At 34.4% G+C, this 25,052-nt stretch overlaps 1 protein-coding gene across 1 annotated transcript in view; it reads right to left on the bottom strand.

The window, feature by feature from the left end:
- The window catches only part of LOC142345827 (uncharacterized), a 49,192-nt gene that overhangs the window by 5,906 nt on the left and 18,234 nt on the right, over positions 1-25,052 (bottom strand). The window contains exons 3-8 of the mRNA XM_075398228.1: positions 23,700-23,856; positions 14,522-14,587; positions 14,255-14,374; positions 11,645-11,789; positions 2,621-2,918; positions 2,199-2,334 (exon numbers count right to left, since the gene is read on the bottom strand). Of these exons, the coding sequence (XP_075254343.1) occupies positions 2,199-2,334; positions 2,621-2,918; positions 11,645-11,789; positions 14,255-14,374; positions 14,522-14,587; positions 23,700-23,856 (922 nt within the window). The remainder of the gene's footprint in view (positions 1-2,198; positions 2,335-2,620; positions 2,919-11,644; positions 11,790-14,254; positions 14,375-14,521; positions 14,588-23,699; positions 23,857-25,052) is intronic.

Raw genomic sequence — 25,052 nt, 5'->3', positions numbered from 1 at the left:
AATATATCGCATTTGCTATCTTCATAAATCAAACCTTAAAACAAATAAAAATCATAAATCAAACTACATAGAGCGAAATGTAAAGCAAACAACTATTTTCAACAAAAAAAAACGAGAAATTTAAAAATCAAAATGTGTCCCCTTTTGAAACTAATGCTCAGATTGTATAGACTTTCATGTATCAACTCCATTATTATTCATTTTTCTTGGCCTCTAACTATTCCTGCTCAGATTTTATTTTCTCAACTCAGATATCTAAAAGAGTAAACAGGTATGAAATAACCTCTGCACCCATTTGCAAGTTTAAATTTGGAAACGCAGGTTCTAGCAGATGTAATCCAAGTTGGCAAATCACAAGATCAAGTTATGTTGTCCTTGAAAAAAAAGAACGCCTATTGTAACCAATCAGTTAGCATCCATTAAACTCAAAACCGCAAAAAGAAAAAAATCCTAAATAAAACGCCATTTTCTTAAAAATTCTGGTGTTCAAGGTAACTAGAACTTCTTGTTAATGAAAGTAAATTAGAAGTTGACAAAACAAAAATGAAGGACAATATTTTCCATAATGTGCTATTGTTTTGATAACAAAGCTCGAAAGTAATCGCTATAATTCCTCAGAAGATCAGTTGCTTTTGTCCAATTCTAAACAACTAAAATTAATCAACCAGAACTATACAAGAATCTGCGACGAACAAATGAGGAGAAAACTCTAGATCTCCCCAATTTTTTTTGTCAAAAAATGAACCTTGACAGTTTTACGTTCATTATTAGCTTACAATTGGAAAAGAAAACTAGAATCACGTATGCCTGAATTTTGACTTCAGACGATTTTAAAAGAAAAGGATGAGGCGCAAGACGACAAACATTTGAACAAAACGGTCAGAACTCAAACTTCACTTATATCTCTTCTAAAGCTCTTAAAAATCGTTAGGTTTGATCTCAAACTATTGATAAAATTCTTTTTTTTTCAAATTTTTAAGTCAATGAAACCATAATTGCTCAGATTATCACAAAATTAAAGAAAAAACATGTATAGTCAAAACACAAAAAATTATCAAAATTTTACAAAAAATATATTTGTGAAGTGATGAATAATTGAGAATATAAAATGAAAACATTATTTTATCGTTGTTTAGAATCAACAAAACTTTGGTCACAGAGACTTGTCATTATTGTGCCACAGTAACAAAGCAACATTAATAACAAGAAATAGGACTATAATTTAAAAAAAATTTTAATAATGTTTTGTTGCAAAGTCGACAAAATCTTCAGTTGTCCCCACATCAGTTCCGACAACAGCTTACTTTCACCAATAATACGAATGCATCGAATTTGAATTAGTTCGTCGGAAAGTCACAAAAAAATCAATATAGGAGTCGAACGGCCGCAAAAAAATTAAAACAAAAAGTGGCTCTAAAAAGTGAAAATTATAGATCCCTATCCATTTTTTTATTTCTAGAAACTAGCTTGAGAAAAAATAGCTTCGATATTGCTCAAGGTTAGTAGAGCGCGTAAAAGGTGAAAATAATAACATAATTGATCAAATGTTAACAATTTTGATCAATTATGTTATTTGATTAACAAAAAAATTTGATTAACAAAAAAAATGGCAGAAATTTTGATTAACAAAAAAATGGCAGAAATTGCGAACAAAAATCAGTGCGAAACGAGAAAACTTCACAAAGCTTTAAACCTATATTACTTCTTGAAAGAGACGAAATTTCAAAAAAAACGTTCGCGTTTTTGCACTTAACGCTTTGCGGGCTTTCTAGAGATTCCACTAGCAACTCTACAAAAATTGCATCGATCAGCGAAAATCTACTGAACAGAAAACCCCAGTTGAGCAAATAAATCCCCCGTCAAGTGGGGTTGGAACAAAAAATAAACAAATTTGACTTGAAAAGTGGCAAAAATTGAAATTTTGATGCTAATATATAAACTTCCAGAGCAGAAAAGTAAAATTTCTGATAAAATTTTACAAGAAAAAAATGAGAACGAACATAATTATAGCAAGCAGTTTTTATAGCAAGCGGATGCCATGCACAATCTTATTGACGGTAAAAAAACAACTCTGTAAGAAGTTAATGAAATCTTGCATGACAACTCTATATATCAAACATACACCATTGGAAGCCAACCATCATGTGAAATGTTTTTGTTTAACAGTTTCTAAATTGAACAACAGAGACAGTTATTACCTGTTCTGAGAAGTCGATGGTGTCTGCTTTGTATATGTTGACTAGATTCGGGAATATCTGTGTGTAGGAGGATATCGACGTAGATTTCTGACTCGCTCTCCTTTTATATGACCCTCTACGCTCAGCTGCATCTCCCCTATAACCATAAATGGTCAATTTTAGGTAAGACACTTTAACCAAATTCGTACACCGATAGAGGCAGCTCAATTTGTTTATATAATTTTTCTCACCACTGAAAGAATCGGGCATTTCCCATTATAGCCCCCATTATAAGGCGGGTCAAGGGATTGGGTGCATCTTTTTCTGTTTTAAGGTAAGCTACAATAGATTCTTTTGTTACATTTCCTGGGAAAAATTGCAGCCTCATTGTTACATTTATTGGGAAAAAAACTTGACAAAGGGGAAGCAAGTAACCACCCAACCTTGGTCTTGTAAACATGGACTGTGCATTCACAATCGGAGTCTTGCCTGCGTCTGAAGGTTGCACATGATTGGCTGATCCGGACGAAGACGATCTTGACGAAGTGTTGATGTTGTTGTTATTGTTGTTTGTAGCATAACTAGTACTAGTTATGAGTAGGTTGGACGGACTATTCTCTGGCAAGTGTGTGACTGGGAGTGTGTAGTTTACATTCATCCACCAGTGGTGTGCTATATCTTGTATTGTACCCCGTTGAGAGGGGTTCGGACGCAACATCATTCCGATTAGATCACGCGCAGCTGAAATAATTCCTGTTCATTTTCAAACATGAATTAAAATTCAATCATATTATCAGTACCCAGTGAACTGGACCTTGGTATACCTTGATAACAAACATAGAAAATCTTGTTAAATATTGCCAAGATTTTGACATGACACTCACCATGAAAATATCAAATTTGAACGAGCTTGTAAGATCTTTGCATGGCTGTCAAGAAACAAGATCTTGGTAAGATAACTAAGAAAGATTAACCATGACTGTAGCTATAGCTACAATTTTTTGTTACGCATTATATTTGCTATTTCGCAACTTACGCATAATTGCTATTACGCTATTGTAAAATCGTAACCAATGGCCTCAAACCACAACTATCAGAATTTTAAGTGTGAAATATTCTTTTAAGTTGAACGGACAATTAAGTAATGCAACTAGAGACAATATAACAGCTGCGAACACCAGACAACCCTTAAGAGAACATTCAGCTCTGTCTTGGGAACAAGCTACCAAGTAGATTAGGTTCAGTAATGACTTAACGAGAAACGGAAAGTGAAGTAATTTTGTTAGAGCGGTTACCTTGAACTCTCAGAAATTTCGGGTATTCTATTAAAGATTTGGGATCTGTGGTGCACTGATTGAGAGTTGGCAGAACTTTGGCGCTTGCTGCTATCATATGTACTGTTATCATAAAATGTGGAATCATAATAAATGTCATCATTGAACTGTTACCATGAAAGTCTCTGTAAAGAGGTTAAACCATCTCTTTCAATCTCTTGCGTAATTTATATGTAGGTATCCTAGCTCTCATGAGGTCCAATAAGAGCATATAAAAAGCCACTGCTACGTAGCTGAAGTTCATAAACCAATTATAGCGTATTACTGACCTCGATGCATTTTACGGGGATTTATATGAAATTGCGTTCTATACTGAATACTAACTTGCTGTAATCCGCGAGTAGCTTGTTGCAACGAAAAAACCGTTAGTAGTCACTGACATCCGTTATAACTGAAAGAAAATAGAGTTTTACAAAATTCGTAATTTTGGCCAAATCTGAAAATTTTTACAAGTTGGGACCGAAAATTTGTCCACCCCCCCCCGATTTTTTGAAGCCGATATGGCTGAACCAAGCTGGGGTCACCATCACCCTAGGGCAGCCCTAAGCTATTTATAAACCAGGATTGGTAGTGCCAGCTTTACCCAGTCAGGAGCTATTAACACTTATGATGGGAAAAAGTGATAATTTTGGGGAAAAATCCGAAATTCGCAATTTTGGAGTTTAATGAACACTAGTCATACTAGGGTGCAATAAGGCCCTGAGCCTACGCTTGACTCGGCGGAATACGAACCATACCCCCCAAACCGCCCTAAATAAACAAAAGACCCGGAAACACATAATTCGTAAAGCAACTAAGTATAAGTCGACTTGCCGGCCAATTTGAACTTTATGCTTATTACGGACCGTAACCCTACAGCACATAAGCGGACGTGCGGACGGTACCCTAGGAATTCCCCTATGTAAACAAATTGCACGTGAGAACAGAAAAATCCGGAGTTCGCATATATGTAAATTTGGCAGCCATCTTGACTGATATCTATTAGGTAAGTTCGGTATTCGACACGTTGAAGTTTTACGGCATTGGTATGACGGAATGTAAACAAAGTAGCCAATAGCATTATGGCAAGTGGAAACGTGGTGCAATAATGACGGTTATTTGGTTTGAGTAAACAAACTGTTTGCTCGGCTCAGTATAAAAGCGGCTTACACTATAAGCGCAGCGCAGAAGTTGCAAATCGCGAACGAGTTAATCATTGATTGTTTGGCATGGTTTGCCGGTATTATTGAGCGAGAGGCTCTTGTTAATCGTTATTAAGCGTCGTTGCGTTAACTTTACCGGAGCGATTGAGCGCGATGCTCTGAATAGTCGCTGTTATAGAATTAGAGTTATTTGGCTAAGTTTGCCTGATTTGGTTGAGCGAGAAACTCTGAGTAGTCTTTGCAGTTCGGTTACAATAATGAGCACCGATCGCTGTTGCAAGTGAGCGAGAGGCTCTGGAACTTGCGTTATTTGATTGAGCAAGCGGCTCAGATTAGTTATAGTTATTTGGCAGAGTTTGCCTGATTGAGCGAGAAGCTCGGACTTATTGTTGTTGTTAGACTGTGGTTCATCAGTTTGTTAATAGCTGAGGGATAATTCCAGCTGTTTGATTGCGTTTGAGTATAAACGGCAATCGGTATTACTGTAGAGTTGGATTGAGAAATAATTTAGTTAGTTATTGTTTCAAGCTTGTGGTTGCTTGTGTTAGAATTAGTTATAGTAGTAGTTATTTTGATTGTCGTAGTGCATGTTACCTGATGCCTATTGAGTTATTGTAATTAGCTATTAGAGTTATTTAATTAAATTGTTTTACCATCGACACTTTTGAACAGCCAAGAGCATAGTACGGGAAATCTATTGTTGTTAAGAAGAAGACGAACCACCAAACTAAAAAACCTTTCGAATTGTGAGATCTGGGCGCTATCGTTTTCCCGTGATAGGCAGCCTAATCAAAATTCAGAATCTTTCAGCTATTATTAAACTTTTTATTCAGTATCATATTTGCTTTTTGTTCATCATCATTAATATATAAAACAGAGAGCAAAGCACAAAAGGGCCAAAAATGTAGCGAAATGGAGTCACTAGTTATGTGGGTTTTTTTTACTGAACAATGTTCAGAATTATGAAACCAGAGCAAACTTTTGGAGGAAACTAAAGCGGCTCTTGAGTTCACGCTCTGACGTATTTTTTTCTTTAAACTGGGGCGCGGCGGTTGGCAGGAGTTTCAAAATGACAATGACTAGTTTGAAATGATTCATCACTTTCACATCGTTTTTTTTATCCAAGATAAAAATTATACTTAGGAAACAGTTACAAAATTAAACATCAAGATTATATTAGGAGTTCAATTTTATTAACGTTCCTGCCGACTGTTAAGGTTTTTTCATTTTTCATTTAGCTAAAACTATCTTAGGCGAAAAAATCACATTGTCTTCACGTCGTTGTCTTAACAAGCTTTAATTCTTGTTCATAGCCACTAAAATGAATCATAGCTAGACGGATTAAAGAAGTGACTTTTGTTTAAAGATCAGTTCAGCTTATGGTTTTTAAAATCTTCCTTTTTAAAAACAAAAAATAAAAACTTTCAAGAAATTAAAAATGGCAAAAAGTTCGTTTTTCTCTAAATATTTGAATAAAACAAAAATTTACAAAGGCGATTTTATTAATAGTTCCCCTAATCATTATGGGAAATATTAGAAATTAGCCAGAATGGAATAAATCTTACATTCCGGTTTTTATTGTTGGTTGAAAAACATAAATTGAGGAGCAATAAAAACGCAAACCTGAATAAATTTAAAAAAATAGATTGCGTTAGGTTAAAGTTTTAGAAACAATAGTTTTCCGCGAATGATTTTTGTTCCGACCCAATTAGAGGGGGAGGAACTATAAACTCGTTTTTTTCACTCAATTTTCAGTCAATTTTTCAGTCAATTTTCGATCGAATTAACGATCGATACATTCAACGTACAGGATTGTGAATGGCATCATTGGAAAACTTGTCAAGAATAGAAGTTCAAATTAAAAACTTTTTTAGAAGTTTGCTTTTTCCAAGGAATAACGGAGGTTAAAATAAATGAGAACGTGAGCCTCACTTCCGTTGTTTTGTTAAAATTTTTCGTAATTTTTCTTCAATTTTGATAAAGTTTTGCTGAAATTGTTAACAAAACTCTCATTGAGTTTACATTTAAAGATAGAACAGATTGAATGAATAGTTTGAAGCAACTGTTTTGGCAAAAAGTTTGGATGAATTTTTGAGAGTTCAGCATTAATTCCTTTTTTAAATAAAAAAATGGCATCAAATATGCTATTTGGCCCACTTTGTCCAGTCTGACCAGTGATGCAGAAAAAAATCTGCTGAAAAAACCTTCGTTTACTCAGATATAGGCTAACTGTACCTCCCTTTCAGTTCTTTTAAAAGAGTTCTGCATACAAATTTTTATACAAAAAAATGCGTACTTGATATATATATATATATATATATATATATATATATATAAATATATATATATATATATATATATATATATATATATACATATATATATATATATATATATATATATATATATATATATAGATAAAACATTTTTGACTTATGTTTTTGTTTGCCAAAAAACTGTTGCGCTTTATTTTAGAACAATTCCGTTTTATAAAACCTGTTCAGCCATAGCAAAGCCAGTATTGGTCTCGTCGTTGAGTTTGGCAATGAAAAAGGATTCAGATTGTATATTGGGTCTTTCAAGAACGTCTTTTTTTTCATTCAAAAATTCAAAAAAGAGGTCCTTCATTGTTACAATAAGGTCTATTGAAACAACATTGTGTTTTATGAGTAAAGCTAATGGTTTTAATGCCTCCAACAAATTGTTTTCTTAAACTTTTAAAGATATCTTCAGTTTTTTTGGTCAACATTTGATGCTCTTTTTGTAGTCTTTTGTCTGAGTTTAATTATCCAAAAGTATAACTCTGTATCTAAGAGGCTATTAATGAACATCTTTAATGGCTTCAGTTCATACCTACAGAACACAAAAACAGAACACAAAAAGTATCAAATATTCATGATATACTTTTGATTTAATGAAGTTTTGGTTAAACTAGCGATTAGCAAAGCAAAGCAGCAAGAGCAAAGCGAGTTTTGGTCGAGTTGTGTGATTTTTTGGTTCAAAAAATCTTCGGATTTTAATGGCGCTTTGTTTATATGATTTTGTAAAGTAATTTGAAGTAAGTCCAACTATTTAACATTTTTTAGTTTAAAGCTTCTGTTTGTAATGTCCTAATGTTTTAACGTTTGTTTTCAAAAAAAATAAAAATTTTTTCAGAATTGCCAATTTCAATCTCATTTTCGCAATTTTTTAGCAAAGTCTCGTTAAAAAAGAGAGGTGGCATTGTTTTTCAAATAAATTTTAATGCAGTTTTTAGCTGTTTTGCATTTTAATTACTCAATTTCTTGGCGTTGATACTACGGGTTTTCGTAAACTTTTTTTTTGTTTTGACATTTTCTATTTGTTAAGGTTCTCTTTTGCTGCCTTGTTTGATCATCACATCCATGGGACGTAAAAGGCAGGTTACATATCATATCCATGCCGTTGAAATAGGGCGCAATTGATTAAATTTCATGTTTTGAGTCGATGGATTTTGATCTTATAAGCTTGGTTGTAACCCATTTTCTCGCAAAATTGAAATTAATTTTCTAATCTGTATGTTCTTTTTGTAGTTGTATGAGAATCTCAGTATTGACAGTTTTCGATGTTTTGTTTGAAGGTACAATTGAAGTGATTGAATGACTTCAATTGATAGCTAATTTCTTTCATGACTTTGAAACTAATGGTTCTGAAAAAGTGTAAACTTATTTTCTAACTTTGCCCATTTCTGTTTCATGTCTGCTTTTTAGTTACTCTCAATAACTACAGGTCGCATATCTTTTGTGAAATTCAAGTCATTTGGCGTAGTTTAATTTTAATCGGACGCTATTTTGACCTAAATTTTATTCAGTTTTTAAAAAATGGATAGAAGTTGAGTTTTGGTAGTAAGTAATGCCTGTTGTTTTTCTTTGATTTTTGTTGAGTTTGTCTTGCTATAAAGAAACTATGGAAAATGACCGCCCCGATAATAAAATTGTTTTGTGAGATTTCACATAAATCTCCTGATTTCATTGAATAATTCCCATATGTATTTTGAGTGCAACGCAAAAATTAAACCACCTAGTTGATTTGGAAATGAACCATAAGTTATCTATCAACTGAACACCAATTTTTCACTTCGTTATAAGTTTTTGAAAATTGTTCTCCCAAAATCATTTTTGGGGGTGCGGCTCGATACCTTATAGTAAATACTTTGCCCGTTTTCGGTCAGAAATTGCATGTAAGATGACAGAGTCAAAGTTTGAGGGACTTTCGGAGCTCTACTAAAAAAAGACAAACCTAATGTGAGAATTGGTCGAAATGAAAAATTAAATTAACAATACTTTGAAACCAGTTGGATAAAACAGAAAAAAGACTTTTAGTCTTCTCGATAAACAACCCATCAAATTTCAATCGAAAAAAATCAAGGTGAACTCCGCAAAAAACAGCTGAAAAAATGCAATTCTGATTTATTCTAATACCTTACTCAATATACTCGCCTAAAAAATATTAAGAATTATTAAGAAACCTGAAGCAAAATTTATCAGAAATTGAGCACGGGTTCAATTTTGCCGTGAATGATGATCAAAGACAACTTTTAGGATCAAATCCTATTGATAACTACTTTTGTGTAAATTAATAATCAAATAACTGGTCAACAACCAATGGATACAACAAAAATTATCAATGATTTTAGACGACAACGTTAGGCAATTATTTTTCCTCAATTTTGCTGATATATTAGTCGTGGCTGCAAAAGAGTGGCAGGACCTTGTATTCTACTCATAGCCATGACAATTAAACAAAACAAAAAATTTAGACAAAAACGAGAGTTGACTAAAAATATACCACACGGTTGTCATCTTTCTTTCGAAGTTAAAAACGAATCGGCTTTATCTCAAGGCTTGATAAATTTCAAATCGTTATAGCGACTGTGTTAATATGTATTCGTCGTGTACTTCCTGATTTCACTTTCTCGTTTTCTTTTTCCAAATGTTTTAGAAAAAGATCATCAGAGAAAAATATTCGAGGACTGCATAAAAATCAGTTTTTGAATTGAAGACACCATTGTGGAGGAAACATGAAGCACCGTTCTTGAAAAGGTTAGTTGGCAAACAGCTTGATACCAATCTAGGGGAAATAAATTGTAAGAAAAATCTAACAAATGTTTCCAGATGTATTGAGTATAGTGATTACTGATTTTGAAAAACATTTCTACACTCTAATTTACAGATATGAGCATTCTGGAAACGACTCGATGTTTGTTTTTCATAAATAAACCGTGATAATGAAAAAATTATATGTCAAACCTACTTTAATCGGCCTCCTTTTCTGTTCTAAAACGAAAAAAATTACTAAAACGAATGATACAACGCCATTTATCTGGGTCGTCGGAAAAAAAGCTCGGACATACTTCATTTCGAGCAAATTGGAAAAACATTTTACAAGGCGAATACACACTAAAAAAGTTAAAATAAACTTACCTCAACGTAGTTTAGTTAAACTGTTGTTAAGGTAAAATTAAGGTAAAATTTACCTAAACTTTGATAAGGTAAAATTACCTTAAATTATCTTAAATTTTTGTTACGTACTACTGAACATAATTGCAGATTTTTGCAAATTTACCAAAAATGTGCTGGGGCTTGCTAAAAAATAAGTTTGCATGGAGCAAAGAGAAATCTGATGCCACAGATCCAAAGAACAGTAAACAAAACATTGTCTTTTCTGGACATTAACAAAATACATCAACAAAACTACTTTTCAAACCGTAGAAAACGGTTTGTGTTTCACTGCTACTCATTTTTAGCATCAATTATATTTTATCAATTTATCAATTTATTGCATACAAATTATATTTTTTTTCCAGCGAAAGTTGAAAAAAATTATAATTTATAAAAGTCTGCAAACAAGTGAGATTACCATAATTGTTATTATTCACCTTTAAAGTTCAGATCAAGTTTTCGAGGGTTATTTTAGGTAATTTAACCATAACTGCTCAGGTGTGTTTTAAGGCGAATTTAGTTGGTGTCCCCTTATTTTTGCAGATAATTTTTAGGTAAAGTGAGGTAAGTTAAGACAAGTTCGGGTACAGCACAGCTACCAGAACGTTCCAGGTAAGTTAAGGTGTTTTTCAGGTAAAGTTACCTGAACTTTAGTGTGACGAGCTCTTTCAGTTCAATTCAAGAAATGTAGCGATTACATTTTTCTAGACGTATCTGAAATGACTTCTACAATGAAGAAAGCACTAGGGAAATTAATTTGAAACCCATAGTTTTCAGAAGTCAGAAGGCGCCCAGAAATATGCTTATGAAATAGGTTGGTTCTGTTTATAACACACTCTTTTCACAAAACTTTTGATGAAACTAACAAAGTTGGTTTTGAGGATGAGTAACTGAGGGACCAACGGTTGCAAGATCCCAAAGCTTAAGATTCCAAATTTTTAACGCAATGTTGGGATATTAAATTTGAATGAAAATAGCCACACTTGTGGCAGTTAGTGGTATACTTAGTATACTCAATTGTACGATTAGCTACAACTTTCAAGACAGGTGATCGGTCTTTGATTCACACATACTATTTTATCTGATTTTGAAGGTGGGAACCTGCATTTAAGGCTGCCCATTAATTGCAATATTTAAAAACTGAGCTGATGAGCAGAATACAGCCCACAGTATGTAGATCCAAATTTTCTAGAAAGTAAACGAGCCGGATGAATCAATGAATAGCCCCGCAATGAAATGAGACTTGTAATTAGCCTTGCCGAGTACTGAGCTTGACTTGGCGTTAGGTCCGGGGATCGGTAAAGGAGGAATAGTCGGATATGAGGGTTCATACACTGATGAGGATTAGTATAGCCTGATATGGGGTAATATCAATTATAATTTGCACACTCAATTGTAACGTTGCAAAATTATCAACTATCTGTGGTGGGAAGTTATTGGGATGGGGTGTGTGTGTGTGTGTGGGGGGGGGGGGGGTTGAGGGTGGTCAAGGGGAGGGAAGAAAAGAAAGAATTGGCCAGTTTGGTAGTTACTGGATGGTTCTGGGGGTTCTGGGTAGTCTGCTTTGATGATTTTGCGACAGAGTTCAGCCAGGTAGTTGGTCCCATCTGGTGCCTCAAATGGCATCTTTCCATACACTAAGATGTACAAGATCACACCCAGACTCCAACAGTCGATCTAGAAATACATTCATCAATATTAACGCACTCTTTTTTATCGCTATCCAGAAGTTATCAGTTGCAAAAGAAAGAATCCTATTCAGAGTTTCCCAACTCTTTCAGATTTTAGCAGTTTTCATCGGGCGTTAACAAGATATTTCATCGATAGGTTATGCAACAGTTGTTATCGCGACGATAGTTGACATATGAATATTACCGCACGGTTGTTATCGCCATCGAGAAGTTATAAAACTCGATGCGAAGCCGAGGTGTTATAGTACTTCGAGGGCGATAACAACCGTGTGGTAATTTTTTCAATCAACGCCTGTTGCGATCATGTTTTTTTTAGACTTCAAGTTTATCAAACTGTTTTCATCATTAGACTATGAGTTTATCACCACTCTTTTATCGCCACGGTTTACTTAGTAAAAGTGGCGATAAAAGAGTGTGATAAACTCGTAATCTAATGCTGAAGTGTCTTTCCAAAGTCAATCGGGCAATAAAATTTTTTACACTGGCAGTTTATTTAACTGCTATTATTGCAACAGGTGTTGATTAAAGCAACTTAGTTATGAATGAGAGGTAAATTACAAAGTATCATTTAATTTCTCCGACAATCCAAATAACGGTTTCTCGTCTGCTTGCAACAGTTCAATTTATATTTCCCGCGTGAGGTACAAATCATATCATAAACTAGACAAGAATACACCTAATAATCTCATATGTTGTTTTCTGTTGTTTTCTCACAATGCTCACAGTTCAAGAAATGCAATTTTTAAGATTTGATCTTAAAATTTCAACACAATGACTCATCTCACTTAATGAGCCGGAAGACTGAAAACTATGCAATACGATAATACAATGCCAGATGGCTGGATCCTTTTCTTTCTTTTCGTTTAGAAAACAACATTTGCTGAAATATGTGACAAAGCTAAAGCAAACACTGCAAATAAAATGTGAAAAAATTGAAGCTAAATTTGTTGCGTCCTTGATGCTAGGTTTAGCAACAGTAGCAATGCGTAAATCGGCGACTAATCTCCAAAATCGAGTCACTAATTTTTGCACCAATTTGTACCATTCCTTTGTCATCTCAGTGGTTACGTTTTGGTTACTAATTATTCAATTTTTAAATTGTTACGTTTTGGTTATTAATTAATCCAACTTAATAGTTTCATTAAAATCCCTCAGCTAAAACAGAATTTTCTAAAATTAATTCATAAAGAGTGGCAGCCGCCGACATCAAACGTGTGGAAAAGAGTGACGAGATCAAAGGATTAGAATCAATAGACTTGTTGCCAGTTTACGCACACTTAGCAGTAGTTAATACTGATCCATATCCACTTTTAGTGTTGGTATAAGAACCTATGAGAATCTCCTATCAAACTTCTCTGAAACATCAGCGAATGTCAGAATAATACAATTTTACACTGAAATCCTGTGAAATTAATAACTAAGTCTCCAATATGGCATTTTTGAATTGTTTAAACTAAATTATCTCATTTCAAAAAGCCTAGTAATCACCCACGCAACCTGTTTTAAAAAATTAACGCGGATTTAGACGGCTATATTGAATAAATTGACCAGGAGTGCACTATATGTGAAGTTGAAACAAACCAGTTTAAAAGCACCACTACAAAATAAAACAATAATTCGCTCGCAATTTTCAATTTTTTCAAGACATACTGCCAAAATCTGACCTTAGAGTCAATTTTGCATCAAAGACTTTCAATTGAGCTTACCAATTATCCGTTTAAATGTATAATGCTTCTTTAATTTAATCTCTTAGTTCTATTGAGAATTGAAGAAATTTATAGTAAAGTAACGTAAATTTGATGCGAAACCCGAAAATGGTCTTCTAAAAACTTGATCCAACCCTTTTTCAATCAGCTGATTTTGCAATCAGTTATATTTGTAATTTCGGCACAACCCACTTGAAAATAGGAACAAGAAAACAATTGTGAATAGAGTTGCAGAAAAAACACTCTACTCTGTTGAAATAATTTAAAAATCGACTTTTGTTAACAATTGTAAAAATCAGCAAAATATCTATTATTTGCGGACAGAACCCTTCCAAACAGAATACACTCAATTGTTCAGTTTTTTCGAGAGAGCATACCCTCTTTCGAAATCTTGAGGTCAGTGGATCTTTTTTGCGTTGTTTTTGTTACTGTTCGATTCAGAGATAGTTCAGTTATTTTTCTGGTTTTTTCCGGACATATAAACCAGTTTACTTTTCCAGGAACCAACCTTTTAGGTAATTTTGTGCAAATATGGGCAATTGAGCATTTATTCATAGTTAATCCCATAAAATTGCAACGCCATCGAACGTTTCAAAGGTCAAGGTTCAAAATTAAATCCGCGTTTTGATGTTCATTTGCATGCCAGGAGATTTTGAAACGTTCTCTAGCGTTGAATGTTATGGGACTACCTGTATTTGCATATGTATTTTTTTTATTTGTATGTATGTGTATGGGATATGGGTACCTCTGGCCCGTGGTATGGGGTTCCGGTGACGATCTCGGGTGCTGCGTAGAGTGGACTGCCACAAAAAGTTGTCAAGTATCCGTCGAATGTGAACGGACTACTTAGGCCGAAATCGGCTATCTAAACACACACCAGTGAACTTTTTCAAGCACAGTAAAAACGGAATCATTTCCTATATCAGTACTTTATGACCTCGATAATTGATATTTCATCACTTTTATGTGATGAAATATAAATTATGGGGGTGGGGGGGGGGTGATGGATTACCTTGACGTTGATATGTTCGTCCAATAAGATGTTCTCCAGTTTCAAATCTCTGTGTGCTATCAGCTTCTGAAACATACAATATAATCATTACATATATTGATAAAATTAGGGAGTAAAATTGATTATAAAAAATTGTGGTTATTATTAACAGCATCGCTAAGAACCTTCCACTTTTTCTTAAATTAATCATTTATTGATTTATTCGAATATGACAAGTTATCTATTTGAAAACTGCTAGTCAATAGTTTTGTTGAGTCAAGCAGGCAAACAATTGCCAGTTAATTCTTACTAAACTTTGATTATCCTCGTCATAAATTACACTATCTCGAATGATAGTTCTTAGATTCTTTCCTGAATTTGATTTAAAGAATTATAACCAGTTGCAAGTGGTCGAATAAATTTAAACCCATTAGCAATTCAAAATGTATGATAACCGGCTTCACTTTTTAAAATAATAATAATGGTAAAAAAAGTTTTAAATTAAACATAGTAAGATTAAAACACATCAAAACGTAAGATACCAGAGATCTTTTTAAGCAAATCTCTTAGCAAATTTATTCTCAAAAAGCGAAGAATTCTAGCTGGGTAGTTGTCTAACCGAGTACATGCAACTCTTCATGTTTCAACGGTACTGACTTGTTCATAAATTGAGATTTTTGCTTCCTATGACATTTTTCCATCCCTTCCTCCAATAATAAAAATCATCACCACTGTCTGGCCTCTCAACAATGACAGGTAACGGACAATAACAAATCAGCTATTCAGAATTCAACGCATAACAGACAGACAGTATAGAATTCTTCCACGAATTAGCTTTCCATACTCTCAATATATTTCCCGCATTCCTTTCCCAAGATAATAATCATCAATCATTCACGGTTTGTTCCACAGGGGAAACCGCAATCACTCTATCTGAATAATCTAATTAGCTCTGGCCACACAAATTGAGCAATCGTCGACTATATTGTCAATTGAAAATTGACAGCATATTGTTTGCGTGACCAAATCAAAGTTCACGCTCAAAAAAACTTCCGTTGCGGTTGAACTAACTTTTTTGAATTTGCCATAAACAAGAAACTGATTTGTAAAGTGAGTTGTTCAAAAACCAATTATGCATCATATGGTCATATATTGATCAGGTTCCTTTTGCACACACAACTGACTCAACTTTAAACTATGGTCAGCTGAGTCATTGATTTTATAAATGCAGATCAGGGCAGAAAATTCAACTGATAGTCGTTGGGGCAAATGGTACAAAACCTCAATGTCAGAAAAAATATCGAAGAGCATGAACGTGAAATTCTATGTTTAAAAATATGATCGTTGTACTATGTTCGTACGATTGACAGTTTTCATATTACTATGGGAATAACTTTTTATTCTAAAAATTTGCAAATATCATTTATCAATTGGATTTGCTTTCGGAAATCTTTTCATACCTCATATCGGTCGAAGACGGTCTTTTCATAAGTCTACACCTCAACTAGAGCAATGCATGTTGAGCTTCGCTTCCCACATTTAGGCGAGATTCTTATTTTGCAAGATCTGCTTTTTCGAAGTGGGGTCAGAAAAAGCGGTTCAAATCTTGATTTGGTTACATATAAATTAAACGGCTGACTACAACATGAACAAACAACTGATATTTTTCCCAGGAACAAACGACATTTTAATCTTTTCATAAAAACGGGAAAATTCTGAACAAAAGCAGGAGAGCAAGCACCATCAAAGCCTTCCCAAAAGAGATTAAGGGTTCTTTCAACCTTCAAATAATGCAGAGAATTTCGTCTTATTTGTTTTCAAAAGGAAAAGGTAAATTATCCATGCATGTTTTTGATCTTTTTCAAGCCATTTTTCCTTGACTTATTCCTTTTGATATTTTTCCGTTATGGACTTCTAAATAAGAATATTGAGGCGTTTCTTAAGCAATCAAAAAAGCGTTCCGAGCTTAAAATTTTTGTTCACATTTAACATAGGAAAGTGAAGTCGAATGAATTGGTATAGAATGACTTCCGTGATGAACAAATTTGCTTTTGTTCAAAATTCAAATAATTTTGAATAATTGAGCTGAACAAATAGTCAGCAACAAATTGTCAGCTGTCCGCTTCATTTAATATAACACTTTGCACTTTTGAGAAGTTTGCGAAAGTTAATTGGGATCTTTTCCGTTTTTGCCCCCCCCCCTTCAGTACGTTATGCCCTCTCCCCCCGCCCCCCCCCCCCCCCCGTTACAGAGCACGTGTCATTACATAGTAAATCATTATATAAAAATATGGCACGAGCATCTGGGGGCGCAAATTATATGCGCCCACTAAGCTGGGGGGCACAAACGGAAAAGATCCGTTAATTGAGAGTTCCCTAGTCTAATACCGACGGCTATCTTGCAAGAATCTTGCAAGAGTCTTGTAAGATTACGCACCATCTTGCAAGATCTTGCAAGATAGCCTTCGGATATGCAAAAATCTTTGAGTTAATAGGACTTTAAAATTTCAATTTTTTCTTGAACTTTTTTCGACGTCTATCTTGCAAGATCTTGTAAGGTTCTTGCAAGATAAGCGTCATTTGCAAGAATCTTGCAAGATCTTACAAGATAAGCGTCATTTGCAAGAATCTTACAAGATCTTACAAGATAAGCGTCATTTGCAAGAATCTTGCAAGATCTTACAAGATAAGCGTCATTTGCAAGAATCTTGCAAGATCTTGCAAGATAAGCGTCGGAGTTCGACTAGGGTTGTAACAAAAGAGTGCATTCAAAACTTCTTTTTAGAAAAATATGTCTACAAATAAAAAACAACAGCATAATCGATTATGATCGATGAATGAAAATCCGCGGTATAATTGCTGCGTCTTCAAACAGCTATCACAGTTTTATTATAATGCGTGCTTTGAACAGAGATATTTTGTTTATCAGAAATTTGATTCTCAACTCTTTTAATAATCATGTTTCATATTTGCAGTCAACGAACTTTGATTACAAACAGAACATTTGAATCGACCCCTTGAGTAAAATTTTAAAGATGTGCTTATAAGATGAGATACTGATCAATCCGTGAGTTACCTTAAAACTGCGGTTCGACAAAAATAAGTTGCCAGACACAGCAAAGTTTCGCGAGTATGATCAGACGTGTTAGACTGTAGATTGCGGAAAGGTTCTGTTCAACAGATAGAAATAAAAAAATAAACGTTTAGAATCTGACAATAGTCGCTATCTATTAAATTTCAATTATTTGACAATTATTAAACCAAAAAGACTAGAGAATGAAAACTAAATAATATCAAAAAATAATATGTAAGGAATGAAGGTTTAGAGATCGATCAATTAAAATAATCAGCGCGCCAAAAAGATGCAAACTATTTTATGATTAGCGAAAAATTATTTCATCGTGGAAAAAACTTTGCCGAACTTTATGAAACATTTATTATAGCAAGTTGTTTTCTTTAAAAAAATAGTTTTCTTCTGCGCAAATTTTAAGACGTAAACTGACTAGCATATTAAAAAACAAGCCCTTTCGACGTTGTGCAATTGCTTATGATGTTCCGATCCCTTTAAAAACCAATCACAATCTGTTTCATGATTGATACGTAAAACCTAAAACCGCTAAAATGCTTATTCACTAATGTTTTACTAGAAAACAGAGGAAACTTGTCTTTATTGGCCCTAAGTTACAAGTCGATGAACGACAAAAGAAGCGAGGAAGCTAAATTCAAAAACTGAAGTCGTGAAGCCTTGTGTTATCAACTGAAAACACTAATTAAACTAGTTAAAGCTTAATTAAAAACCCGATGGAAATGGTTTTAATGATAATCATATGCAAGACAACAGAAAACGATCAGGCAGTGGAAAAACTCCCTAATACAATATGAAAACAGAGCTCTAAAGTTGTATAAAACGAAATAGCAGTCGAAACTCTAAAAAGTTTGATTACGTTCCACAAGGAAGTCAATCAGGCCTGCCATTAATGAGAACAATTTGGAAACATCACAAAAAAAAAACACAAAATATACGGGACAAACTGAAACATGCACAAATCCTTATGTATGTGAGGTTAAAGTCATATAGATCTTTAACTTTTTAAAAAAGCTTTATATAGGTTGAATTGGACCTCCTTACAATAAAAATGGGACTTGTAAGCAGTAAGATATAACAGATTAAAATTGTTTAAAATAGACACTAATTGGCGATAAAACTGGCCAGAAAGAAACTAGACCGACTTAAAAATTGCGGTTCCACATTGCCTTGTAACAAAATAGATGTTCAATTAATCCTTGTTGTACTTTATGGAGATCCGGTAGATTAGTTTGTACAGCAAAAATTAGCCAAAATAACTGATTTTGTGTCCATTTTCTTTAAAATGAGATAAACCATTTAAAAAAGCGAGAAAAATATAATGATTTTAATCCAGTATATTTGTCATATTGATAACAATGAAAATTGACAAAAGTTTCAAAAAGTTGAAAAGAAGTTAAAACCGACCGAATTTGAGAAAAATTTAAACTACTATAACTCCATGACAAAAAACGAAATTCCGAAACTCCTCATTATATATTCTACGCTTGACGGTATTTCTATTGATAGCAGTCACAACTCTCTGCAATAGTCATATCGATCAGAAAAATTATTACTAAAAAAACCTAGTTGATTGCAGATTCAACGAAGTGAGGTTGGAACAAAAGAAGTGGAGTCGGAACAATTATTTGACTTGACAATCCTCTGCTCAAAAAATAAAATCGTTAAAGCGTAACGGTTGAGACAACTTGCGTTTCAAAGAAATGTTCTTAACATTTCAATGGAATGCGAAACAAGGCGAAGAAAAGATTTTTTTTAATTGCTCAGTAGGAATACCCTAAAAAACGGGGTACGAGTAAACAGCAAGTAAACCGAGTTTTAACAGCAAAGAAGGGGGTCTTTGGCTGCATGTTGCCACGCCATTACGGCCTGAACCATGTACAGGAGTGAGTATTGGAGGTGAAGTAAGTGGCGGGGATGATATTGGAGAGGGGTGAAGTGTGGTGGGGGGGGGGGGGGTCAAACTCTGAGAACTGCCCTTCACATCACGAGTATACGTCTCCAAAACAGTTTCTGCAGTTTCTGTGAATGGCATATTTGAAGACTAGTGAGCTGAAGAAGGGCTCTAAGAGCACTTAATGCCCTCTGGGCGTTACCTGTTCATCCCAATTTCGAGGACAAAAAGTCAGATAGGTCAGAAAAAAAATTGTTTACGTGAAAAATTGTAGGAAAAAACCACAGAACTGATATAATTGCTACAGCCATCGTTTGAGAGCAATTAAGGAAAATTATTATGTAATGGGTTTGTATAAATTTCATTTTTGCTAAGTTGTGGCCAATTTTTTCCAATTGACAATATATTTCGTTGGATTGACTTCAACTTTATTTCCAAATATCAGAAAATGTTAGCTTTTCATTTTACAAGCGATGATTTTTGTGCAGATAATTTCTTCATGAGAGATAAACTAGCGGGTTACACAATTTCTTAAAATTTTTCAAACCTTTGCGTCATTCTTCAGAAATACCAATATTCAGCAAGAAGTTTTCAATTTAGATTTCGGTTTTTCCTCTTATATTGCCAACCAGGTATCGAAAAGGTCGATTAGTAAATTTAATAAAGCCATCATTCGGAGGACAACTTCAAACGTTCTTAAATTTCACAAAACATAGCTTTGAAACACAGCTTCCAGCTATACTTTTTCCACGTCTATCACTATCAGTAATCCCTATTATAATTACAGACAGCAGCTTAATTGAACTGTTCCACCAATATTGAAGAGAAGATTTAGACGGCATAGAGTTAGTCACTGTAAAGACTTGTGACGTCAGCTGAGGAAATAAAGAGTAACTTAATCACTCTGTCAGCGGAGAGATTAAAATGGCGCCTTCCGCTGAATAAGTTAATTTTTTCCACCATATGGTTATAAATACGGGTAATTTGATACTGAGAATTACGATTGAGGAACACGAAGGAAAATAGTGAATACCCTTCTGTAAGGCCAAAAAAGGCTAGACCACATGCTATATAGTTTCTAAATTTAATTTCAGCTAGCATCACTAAATTTTATACATAAAATTTTTTCATTTGATTTTCACTTAAAAACAAAGAAAATGTGAAAAGTTATCCGACGAGAAAGTTGAGGACAAAGCTGATTTTCAGAAAAGGCTGAATTTCGGGCTCAGGGGTAATATAGACTAACACTCAGGTCGGCCTATCAACGATTCATGAGGAAGCTAGTGACTGATAGTAATATTGATAATCTGTAGTCGAGTTTGATCAAAATGAACGTAGTAGATTGTTGCACGATTTAATGTTTCACAAAACAATAGAACTCAAGGAAGCATACTGTTTCAATCACCTAAAAGCACAAAAGATTAAAATAAACCTGACTTTGTTCGTGCAACTGAAATTCGGCTGATAATAAAAGAGATAAACAGAAGCAGTTTTTGCCAAAAATAATGTTTTTTGTCGCCTCAGAACTTTTAAATTCTTGATATAATTCGAATGGTTATCTTCCAAGTCTTTTTGAGCATAGACATCGTAGCAGTACAGATTGCTAAGCGAGCTAAAATACGGATCTTTTACTTCGCAGTGAGAAAAAAATGCAAGCACCAAACAAAGTTTAACATTTTGGGAAAATATTACTGGGACAGCAATATTGTGCATTTAGATTTTATATTTTTGATACATATTTTGTAATGAGCTGTTTTTTTTAAAAAAAATCTATATGGATGATCGGTAATTTACATTCAGACATAATATTTTAACCCGTAAGAAATCGAATAAAAATCTGAACTTCGGAAGATAAAATTTGTTTATCCCAGAAACGTAACCTCAGCTATTTATCTGATCAGAGTCATTCGCTGACTTATCGCAGAATGATCATTAAAATCCTAATCATACCTAATTTTATCTAAAAACCAACAGTAGAACATATTAAAAAATCCACTCTTAGCCAATTTTTCGGCAGTGTAATTCCGCGGCAACCACTTTCGATAGCTTGCCTTAAACAAGAACTGAAACAGACTGGGAAATCCTGATCTAATTTCACCTTTCTCCTGCTAGGAGAAAATGTAAAATTTTAAAACTTTTCTCTTGCTCCCCCCCCCCCTCCAGAGCTAACCGACTACCCCTTTAGTGGGGGGGGGGATTTTTTTCTTCAATTGACCAGCATCAAAAGACATACATAGATTGTCTTCAAGGATCAGCGATAAGAAAGAAGAATCATATTCGGCGTGATCACGTACATTAAGACAAAAATATGTTTCACGCTTCCGCGTAATTTCATACTCTGCCTCCGTGGCACACGCTCCTTGCGACGGCACCCTGCAGTAGAAGCATCCATAGAAACCTTTGTAGAGGAAGGGAAGCTGCTGTCCTAAATGTTTCTAAATTTTTTCTAATTCTGATTCAAATTTACTACACGACATATTTTGATTGCTATTTATTATATCTATTTGGATTAGAAATCTGATGTTTGTCACCTTCTCCATCTTTTGCTTTTGATGCTTTAAATTTTGAACACTGTCAGGATTTATAAAAATACAAAGGAGTTGAATTGCCGCCCCCGAGTTAATCAACTACCTTTTTGATAGACCTCTCTTTTTCTTCTGCTGTGAATCGATATCGAAGCTTTTCCATACAGACATAAGGTGCCAAAATAAGCACTTTGCTCTTTCAATTTACGTTGAAACTTTTAACATAGCAAAATAGAGCTCAAAATAGAGCAAATGAAGCAACAAGCTAGAACATTTATTTTGTTCCACTTCAAGTTATTTTAAACAGAGTTTTGATTTACATCTTTAAAATAAAGCAAACATACGGTTTCAAACTCAAAACGAAAAAAAAAGGATTAAAGGCAATAAAATTAAATAATATAAGAACAGATACAAAAAAATCCATCTCAATGAAAATATTGAAAAGACGGACGATTGAAAATGCAGGCCCTATTAGTGCAAAAACTTCCAGCAAAAAAGAAGCTTTCAACAAATTTTTCAAACGCTTTAATGTAAATTTTTTTGTAATTTTTTAAAGGTCAGATTGAATTTCCCTTTCGTGAGTACTCCTTTAGAGCAACACACATCTGAGGTCAGTGTTTACCTTATTTTCTTCCAAGAAATGTTAGTTGTTAAGAACATCAGAAAAATTAATTTTTTGGAATCTTATTTCCAAGTAGACAGTATGGCTTGCTAGATATCTATGACCGAAAATATAAATTCCCTAGTTTTCATTGAACTGATAGAGAAAGGGAACGAGGACACAGAAGAGTTTTGTTCTTAAAATTGAGTATTAAGAGTTCTAAAGCTAGAAAAGAAGCAGAACATTGGTCTAACCAAAAGGGTCTATGAGAAATATATATTAAAAGTTGAACCCTTCTTTAGTTTAGGAATCGGGGAGTTTGCCTGTCAGAATCGTAGAAAGGTATAAAAAGCATGATAAATCTTAGGGCTCAATTTTTTCTAATAAATTTAATCTAAAATTGACACCATAAACGGAAATAAATTATCAGCTAGGAATTATCAATTCTTGGGCGGGAAATTCTCAGATGTCGCAGCTGGCACATTAGAATTGGGCCAAGTAATGGCATATAGCTAACTCTGAATTGCAAAACTTTGATTTGAACTTCTCATTTCTTTTTGATCAAAGAGCTGCGTTGATAAGTACAAAGCATCTAATAGAACTGATGCCACAGAAATGCCATCACGGAACCTGGTTGCCACTTCTTCGTAATCATACAATGATAATATATGATGTCATTCAAATCATACGCATTTTCCTTTTCCGATCCTTATACCATTACCAAGAACCCATTTATGACCATTTATGATTGACGGGAATCATGTACGACCTTGTGTTATACCAAGATTTTGTTGTGACGGGTAACCCAGGTCAGGTTTCACCAGTTTTGAGTGGCGTATAGTGTTTAAAAGGTGTATTTTGCACATGTTTTACTACGAAGTACACTCTAAAAAAAGTTCACGTATATTTACCTGAAAAACACCTGAAAAATACCTGAAATTTACCTGAAAAATTCAGGTATCACTGCCTGAACTTTTAACTGAACTTAACTGAAATTTACCTGAAAAAAGTAGGTAATTTGAACAGTTCAGTTAATTTTACCTGAATTTTACTTGAATGGTAGGGGTGTGGATTTGTGTATTGTGTGTACTTACAGAGTGGCAGTAGTATATTGCAGAGACAGTCTGTCTGAAGAGTCTCCTGGCCTCACTCTCACTCAGTAGTTTCACTCTGTGCAGGTGTTGGAACAGCTCCCCTCCCAGTGCACACTCCATCACTATGATTATCGCCTGTCTGTTCTCAAGCACCTCCCTACACAATAATTTATGTAACCACATCTATCCTGTAACAACTCGTAGAATTACCGAATAAAAAGTCCAATCAGTCTTTGTCAGATTATGCATCGCTTGGTTAAAATGTTGTAAGATTTTAACCACAATTTCATTACTTGTTGAAATCTACCTCTAAGTTGATAATAATTCGTCAGCTAAGTTTGACAAGGGTGTGGGAAGATTTTAAAAGGCAAAAAAGTTCTGAGTCGACCGACAAAATGAGGAAAAAACATTAAAAACTTATCCTATTAGGACAGTAAACACAAGAACAAAAAAAAACATTTCGCAATGGCCTAAAAATTTTACTCAAAGTTTAAAATTAGAACGGTTACAAAATTAAAATTACAGGGCTAAGATGAAAACCAGAAGTCCATGTGTTACATGGGTATTTTATAGCCAATGGGAACCACTTGAATATGATTATATGTACTCATACGATTCAGACAACATCCATTTGCCATATCAGCCGACATCGAAGGAAAGATCCAGCAATTTTGAGTGCTACCGTGTGATCAGCCATCTTTGCGCTTTCTCAGGAGGGAGTACCCCACCACAAAAGTTGTGGTACACTCGTATACATGCCACATTTTTGGGGCAAAACACTCATCCACCTGCGCTAACTACGCACTACCGCGCAAGGCACGTGATCATGCTAAACAGTATCCGGAAGCCGTGAAAGCCGTCCTTGAGAAATTCTACATGGACGATTACTTAGATTCAGTTGAATCCCACGAAAGGGTTCTCATTCGGTCGAAGGAAATGGTACAACTTCCCCACCTAAGTGGGCTCAAGCTTGCTAACTTGGTAAGCGTTGTCCCAGATCTCGCTGACCGAATTAATGGATATCTTCAATCTATTGAACCAAAAATCATCGCTTCATCCAAGGAAGAATGGATGCACGTGCTTGGGCTTAAGTGGGATCACAACAACGATACTCTGGTTGTCAGCAGGGGTACTAACAGCACCATCACGAAAAATTTAACACAGCGCTTGGTCTTAAGTCTTGTGTCAAAGGTCTACGACCCAATTGTTCTTGTCGTACCAATTACAGCAGGTTCTCATTTTATGCTGAAGGAAATTTGGCGTATCAATGGACAAAGTTGGAACAAGATGTTACCCAAAGACGCAGTTGATAGATTCCTTGCATGGACTTTCGAAATGCCGCTGTGGCCTAAG

Source organism: Convolutriloba macropyga, chromosome 9 (assembly GCF_964194025.1).
Source record: "Convolutriloba macropyga chromosome 9, txConMacr16.3, whole genome shotgun sequence".
Lineage (NCBI taxonomy): Eukaryota > Metazoa > Xenacoelomorpha > Acoela > Convolutidae > Convolutriloba > Convolutriloba macropyga.
This window is presented reverse-complemented; position numbering and strand designations above follow the sequence as displayed.